This window comes from Rhinopithecus bieti, unplaced genomic scaffold, assembly GCF_001698545.2.
Source record: "Rhinopithecus bieti isolate Rb0 unplaced genomic scaffold, ASM169854v2 scaffold_70516, whole genome shotgun sequence".
NCBI classification, from domain to species: domain Eukaryota; kingdom Metazoa; phylum Chordata; class Mammalia; order Primates; family Cercopithecidae; genus Rhinopithecus; species Rhinopithecus bieti.
In genome coordinates this window covers 177,840-185,277 of record NW_016826783.1, presented here as the reverse complement: position 1 = coordinate 185,277, position 7,438 = coordinate 177,840, and the positions used below count along the sequence as shown (strand labels likewise).

General features: G+C 41.2%; 2 protein-coding genes across 4 annotated transcripts in view; both read left to right on the top strand.

Moving 5' to 3' along the window:
- SPATA22 (spermatogenesis associated 22) overlaps positions 1-558 on the top strand; it is a 31,914-nt gene extending 31,356 nt beyond the window's left edge. For all 3 annotated transcript variants that reach the window (XM_017863611.1, XM_017863610.1, XM_017863612.1), the window contains exon 9: positions 229-558. In XM_017863611.1, coding sequence (XP_017719100.1) covers positions 229-420 — 192 coding nt within the window. In that variant the 3' untranslated portion in view covers positions 421-558. The remainder of the gene's footprint in view (positions 1-228) is intronic.
- A 5,711-nt stretch (positions 559-6,269) lies between these two features.
- Positions 6,270-7,217, top strand: OR1E2 (olfactory receptor family 1 subfamily E member 2). The gene has a single exon (XM_017863584.1). The coding sequence runs from the start codon at positions 6,270-6,272 to the stop codon at positions 7,215-7,217; it is 948 nt and encodes a 315-aa protein (XP_017719073.1).
- Positions 7,218-7,438: the final 221 nt, after the last annotated feature.

Sequence of the window (7,438 nt, the reverse complement as noted above, 5' to 3'; positions counted from 1 at the left end):
AACTTGCTAGCTCGTAAGAGCCCTACCAACTGAGGGTCTTTCATCTGTTTCAGGGCACCAGGTGAATAACTATCATTGTCTTGTTAACAGTGGGGCCCTGCCTCACGTGAAGGAATTTTTACAGCATTTTGAGATGACACGTGTTTAGTTGATAATATAAATATTAAAAAAATTGAAATTCAGATGAAGTAATAACTAATTTTTTGATATTTATTTTTTGAAAAACAGGATCGTGAACTTCCAAGACTGATTAGAGGCCGAGTTCATAGATGTGTTGGCAACTATGACCAGAAAAATAACATTTTCAAATGTGTTTCTGTCAGACCGGCATCTGTTTCTGAACAAAAATCATTCCAGGCATTTGTCAAAATTGCAGATGTTGAGATGCGGTATTATATTAATGTGATGAATGAAACTTAAAGTGATAAAAGGAAGTTTAAATAGCATAAATTATAGCAGTTTTCTGTTATTACTTAATTTACCATCTCCATAGTTTTATAGCTGTTTTCTTGTATTTCACTTGTTGAATTAAAGTATTTGAATTCTTTTAAACGTGGAGTTTTTGCAGTGTAATTTTAATGTTTTTATTAAAATGATATATTTGCTAAAATTCACAACCATCCTAGATAAAAATACTATAACAGGAATAGATGATACTTATTTAATATGGGATAATAATACATCTGAGTTAGCTCAAAAACCGACATTGGGCTTAAGGGGGAAATATTAGAGGTATTTTAGAGGTGTTTGCATTATCAGGAAAAAGACAAGTGTGCCCACTGTCAGTATTATTATTAAGCATTGTTCTGGAATTGCTAGTCTGTGGGATTCATTTAATTACTTCAAATATTTAATAAAAATCTGCTTTGTGCCAGGCATTGTTGCAAATGATAGAGACAAAGTAGCTCACAAAGTAACAAAAATTAGGGGTACCAGAAATGTTGGTGTGCTTTGAACCAGGAACCCGTATATCATCATGTTTCTCCCATAACCATGATTCACGAGTCTGGAAATCAAGGAGTGGTAGCAGGGCTGACTTCCTCATTATTAGAGCAACTAATGTACCCACGGAACTTTTTCTCCCTACCCCCACAGTTTTGGGCTCTGTTGATTAACAGACCTTACTTTCGAAAAAGTCTTATTTGTAAGTAGTTTATTTGAGAATTTTACTTCATGCGAAGAAGTAAGGAATAGAGGGGGTGTTAAATAGGGAAGAAGGGATACCAGTTACTAGGATGGCTTATTGGGTTGGCAACCACTAGGAGGGACTAAGGCATATATGCATAAGCTCCCAGCACCTGTATTTAAGGGCTGACCAACACGGCAACAATGCCCTTGTACTTTCTGGTTGTGTATGTATGTGTAAGCATTGGCCTGTTTTTCCATGATTTTCTACTCCATGGAATCAGAGAAACCTTATGGCAGGGCACAAGAAGCAGATGGAATAGGCCTGAGATAATACTGTCAGACTGAATCTATGTGAAGCTGGTCAAAATCTGCGCAGAATTGGTTATTGCCACCGTGGCTGGAATAAGAGAAGATGGCTGAGAGGATTTGAAGTGGTAGACAAGAAGTGTCTGATACAATTCTTAAGGAAGGAATGTTTTACCTGAAGTGCTTCCATGGAAGTGCTTCAGGAATGTTTTACCTTCTGAAGTGCTTCCATTCTACTGAAAGTTAAGACTGCCATTTGGCAATTTTGGTTCTTTATGTTTCTGAATCAGTAGGCAAAAAAGGAGTTGACTGTACTGCCTGTGGTACTTCAATCCCAGTTAACAATGGAAAATTGCGTTTCTCTGCATAATGAGGAGAGGGAAGACCATATCTGATATGCAGGGGATTCTTTTGGCTGTCACTTAGTAAAAGTTAATGGAACACTATTATAGCAACCCAAGAAAAACAGTAACACTGAGGATTCAGACTCACAAGGAATGTGGGTTGAATCTAGCTGAAGTTATGTAAAAGGGTACATGGAATAGTTGTGGAAGAAGGAGTTGTAAATGTCAGCTGTGGTCTTGTGATCAGTTGTAGGGTAAGGAAAAGCTAGTACGAGGAGGTAATATGACATATGAAGAGTGGTTGAGATAATGATGGTGTCTGGTTATTAAGGTCTTCCTAGAGAGGTAAGGAGCTAGAAGTACCTCAAAGGGCTGCAAATGTGGATTTACTTTTCCATATTTGCCTGAGGAAGAATTGAATGTGCTCCAGGAGAGTTCATCTTTTCTCTTACTCCTGTCCTTTTGCTATATCTCTATATGGTTGGGTCATGGAAGTCTGATCCTTGTTGGTTACCATTTTTCTCTCTCCTAGGGCCTATTTACAGGGAGTTGGGTTATAGTGAGAGATTCTGCCACCTGGAAATATTTCCAAAGCATACATCTTTCCATAGTGGTCCTCTATTCGAAGACCACTGGTGGCTTGTTGTTGTCTACAGGATAAAACCTAAACTCTTACACCCTTAAGATATTTTAGGACATTTACGGCCTGGTCCCTGCTTGCTTCTGTGACTTCTCCAACCATTTTTCTTCACTTCTCAAGATGTAGGCCCAAACCTCACAGGCATGCTCTCCATTCCCTAAGCAGGCAGTGATTAAGCACCCATCCCTGAGCTTCTCTCCATTCTCGTGATCCCCCAAAGGGATCAGCAGCTGTAATCAGTCACTGTAAGGTGTAAGATGTGATCAGCAGCTGTAATCAGTCACTGTAAAGTGTAAGGTGTAAGGTGTGATCAGCAGCTGTAATCAGTCATTGTAAGGTGTAAGGTGTGATCAGCAACTGTAATCAGTCACTGTAAGGTGTAAGGTGTAAGGTGTGATCAGCAGCTGTAATCAGTCACTGTAAGGTGTAAGGTGTAAGGTGTGATCAGCAGCTGTAATCAGTCACTGTTGCAGGACTGTACGATGATTTGTTCTAGAGGTCCTGTGTAATTACTTTGTTTTTAATGAGGTCCTCCAGGATCTAGGCTCCTCTGGGATGTACAGTCCCCTAGGGCCAGGGGTGGGTAGAAAAGGAGATGTCAGAAGGGTGGGTACAGACATAGGTGATGACTACAAAGGCTGTTGCAACCAATAAAGGGGAGGAGGATTTTGGATCAGGGCCCTGGAGTTAACCTCAGACACAGTAAGTTGGGCAGGAGGGTGAATAAGCTGGTACCTTAGTATCCCTACAGCCTGAGGGTCTTGATTTCCCCAGTTGTATGATGTTCTATGGGATAGTTTTTCAGACATAACTTTCCTTTTCTCCACCTCTCTGCCTTTCAAGAGTTTTCTACATTCCAGAAATATTTTGATTTAATGTTCACAACTTAATATATTTTTATTAATGACAGTGTCCATTAATACTATGCAATGTCCTCTCTCATGGTTGTAGATTTCAACATAATGACATATGAGATAGGCATTTAATACAGAGATTTCAAGCCCTCGGCCATATATTTGAATTACTTAAGGAGCTTACTTAAGGCCCCCTCCAGAGATTCTAATTACATTTATTGGGGGATGGTGCCATAATCTGTATTTTAAAAATGTATTATATGTCCTTACTACTCAGTGTGGTCTACAGAACAGCAGAATTGGCATCACCAAATGTAAAATTTTAACTTTCGAAATGTAGACTATTAGGCCCTACACCAGACCTATTGAATCAAAATCAGCATTTAACAGGACCACCAGGTGGTTTGTATGTCAATTAAAGTTTTAGAAGCAGTGACCTTTGTGATTCTTATTTTCAGTCCAGACTGAGAAGTATAGATTTACCAGGTGAAGAAGATGAGAGGCATTATTGAGGGAGCAGCTGAAATGTATATTCCCGATCAGTGGCAGCATTCACAAGTGATGTCTCTCTGGTTTGGAATTTCTAATAAGACCCTTGACACCAGAGATTGGTCCCACTCATTTCCCAAGGAGGCAGACTTCTGAGAAAACAGGCATGTGAAACTTCGCTTGATGCCATTTCCCTCCAGTACTAGCGCAGTATGTCCAAATGTGAAAAACTGTTAATGTGGCTAGATTACACAGCAGCAGCAGGGTGAAAATCCCAGCAGTTAGACTCAGCTACATCCCTCTAGGAAAGGAACTTCTCATATACCCTAATACCCTTCAGCTTTCTTAGCTCAGAGGCGTTTAGAGGTATGGATATCTGGAGAGGAAGTACAGCGAGGTCTCAAGGGTGGATATCTTGGTTCCCTTTCTCCCCAAACTATACAAACTTTCAGATACATTTTTTCATGTCAGTGTAACTGAACCATGTAGACATCAACACCAAAACCAAAATAACAGTGTCAACATGCATAATGGGCTGTCTTTTTAAAATAAAGAGTAGGGTGGTTGGATGGTCTAACATTTTCCATAGGTCTGACGTTTATCTCAGAATTTTGTAATACAGTGTCAAAACTAGCACTAAATGATTAAGGCTAGTGAATTCTTAATTCTGGGAGTGTTTAATAGGAGTAGTTATTCTAACTACAATGGGATTTGACTGCTTTAAAGTTGGAGGGGCCAGGTGCGGTGGCTCACGCCTGTAATCCCAGCACTTTGGGAGGCCGAGGCAGGTGGATCACCTGAGGTCGGGAGTCCGAGACCAGACTGACCAACGTAGAGAAACCCAGGCTCTACTAAAACTACAAAAATTAGCTGGGATGGTGGCGCATGCCTGTGATCCCAGCTACTCAGGAGGCTGAGACAGGAAAATTGCTTGAACCTGGGAGGTGGAGGTTGCAGTGAGCTGAGATTGTGCCATTGTGCTCCAGCCTGGGCAGCAAGAGCAAAACTCTGTTTCAAATAAAATAAAATAAAAAATAAAAAATAAAGTTGGAGGAATGTATGTCTCAGCCTGAAGGACAGCCAACAAATACTAATGAAACATTGGCCATATCCAGTCACCATCCCAGGTGCTGGCCTTGCTGCAGTCACAAAGGCAGTTATGGCCTTACCTGTATGGAGTTTACAATTTGGTAGGAAACTCAGCTATAAACAAGCAATCAAGGTCATTGAATGCTGCTGGATGAGTACAGGATGCTGTGGAAACATAGAAGCAGGTCTTACCTGGTCTGGGCAGACAAGGAAGATTGAGCTGAGTCAGTGACATGTAATAAACCTGAAGGAGAAGCAGGGGTATGCCAAGTAAAAGGCAGAGAGAAGATGTTACACAGAAGGAACAGCAAGTGTGAACGTCTGGAGGCAAGAAATTACGACTTCTAAGTCCAGAATTGCTGGAGAATGCTGATGCAAGAGTCACTGTGGGACCAGATGAGGCTGCGAAGGTAGGCATGGGTTAGACAGTGAAATATCGTTTGTGTCCTTGAAAGGAATTTTGCCTGTATCTTAAGAATGATGAGAATCCATAAGGACTCTGAGCAGGAGAATGATGATCAGATTTTTATCTTAGAATGCCACAGTGTGAATGGATTGAAGGCTAGTGAGCATAGCAGCAGGGAGATGAAGTAAGAGACTCTTCCAATACTCCAGACAAGAAAAGACATCAGCCTGTTGCAGATTGTGGCAGTTGGGATAAGCAGCAGTTGAATTAGAAATAGAATGAAGTACAGAATCTATATGGCTTGCTAGGATTAGATGTTGATCTTGAGAGAAATAAATGAATGAAAGAAAACTCCCAGGTTTCTGACTTGAGCGTGGATTCCTTTTACTGCTATGTGAGCGACTGGAGGAGCGGATTGGGAGAGTGGCAGGGTGAGATGAGTTTCACGTGGGATCTGTTAAGCTGCGTATGGTCACGATCTATGGGGAGATAATCAGGAAGCAACTGGTAATACAGTACTAATGATGAAAGGTTTACTCATGAAGTTTAGATGGTTATCAGTGTCACAGGGACAGGTGAACTCTTTCAGGGCTTGATCTGTAGAATTAGAACAGAATTTAGGAAAAATTCCCAGAAAACACCAATGTGTAAGATACTGTTAGAGAATAAACCATTAACAGTTGTTAAGGAATGGCCAGTATGTGTCAGGAAACCAGTGTGATTGCACGGAAGCTAATAAGAGTGTTTTAGAAAGAAAGCAGGAGTCAATCTTGTTACATGTTATCAAAAGTGAGATCGTGTGAAAAGTAGTGTGGATTTTGTGATGTGGCACATTTCTGATTATAGAGATAATTATAGAAATCTCTGAATATATAGATTGTTGTTAGGGAAAATGATGGTGAAATCAATGACTGAAGAACACCTATTGACAATGTATCATAGGAATATGTTTATTTTTATTGATGGTTTTAAGGGATCCTATTATATTCTCTTAAAGATACTGGAGACAGAGCATGATGGGACGAAATCAAACCAGCATCTCAGAGTTCCTGCTCCTGGGCCTGCCCATCCAGCCAGAGCAGCAAAACCTGTTCTATGCCCTGTTCTTGGCCATGTATCTTACCACCCTCCTGGGGAACTTCCTCATCATTGTCCTCACTCAACTGGACTCCCATCTCCACACGCCTATGTATTTGTTTCTCAGCAACTTGTCCTTCTCTGACCTCTGCTTTTCCTCGGTCACAATGCCCAAATTGCTGCAGAACATGCAGAACCACGACCCATCATCCATCCCCTATGCAGACTGCCTGACCCAAATGTACTTCTTCTTGTATTTTTCAGATCTAGAAAGCTTCCTCCTTGTGGCCATGGCCTATGACCGCTATGTGGCCATCTGCTTCCCCCTGCACTACACCGCCATCATGAACCCCATGCTTTGTCTCTCCCTGGTGGCGCTGTCCTGGGTACTGACCACCTTCCATGCCACGTTACACACTTTACTCATGGCCAGGTTGTGTTTTTGTGCAGACAATGTGATCCCCCACTTTTTCTGTGATATGTCTGCTCTGCTGAAGCTGGCCTGTTCTGACACTCGAGTTAATGAATTGGTGATATTTATCATGGGAGGGCTGATTCTTGTCATCCCATTCCTACTCATCCTTGGGTCCTATGCACGGATTGTCTCCTCCATCCTCAAGGTCCCTTCATCTAAGGGTATCTGCAAGGCCTTCTCTACTTGTGGCTCCCACCTCTCTGTGGTGTCACTGTTCTATGGGACCGTTATTGGTCTCTACTTATGCCCATCAGCTAATAGTTCTACTCTAAAGGAGACTGTCATGGCTATGATGTACACTGTGGTGACCCCCATGCTGAACCCCTTCATCTACAGCCTGAGGAACAGAGACATGAAGGGAGCCCTGGAAAGGGTCATTTGTAAAAGGCAAAATCCCTTCCTTCTATGATGGTGATACTTGGGAGTCTTATATGATTTTATTCAATAGATACATGGACATTAATATTTCAGTATTATTGCAGATCTCTTTTTTTCTCCACATGGAACTTTTTGTTTAAATGTAATATTACATAATTTCTGAGTAAGTAAAACAAATGTGGGGAGATATGTAGTTGGACTAAGAAGGTGTTCTCAGTAACCTGCTAGGAAGATTTTCCTTTATGTTAATCC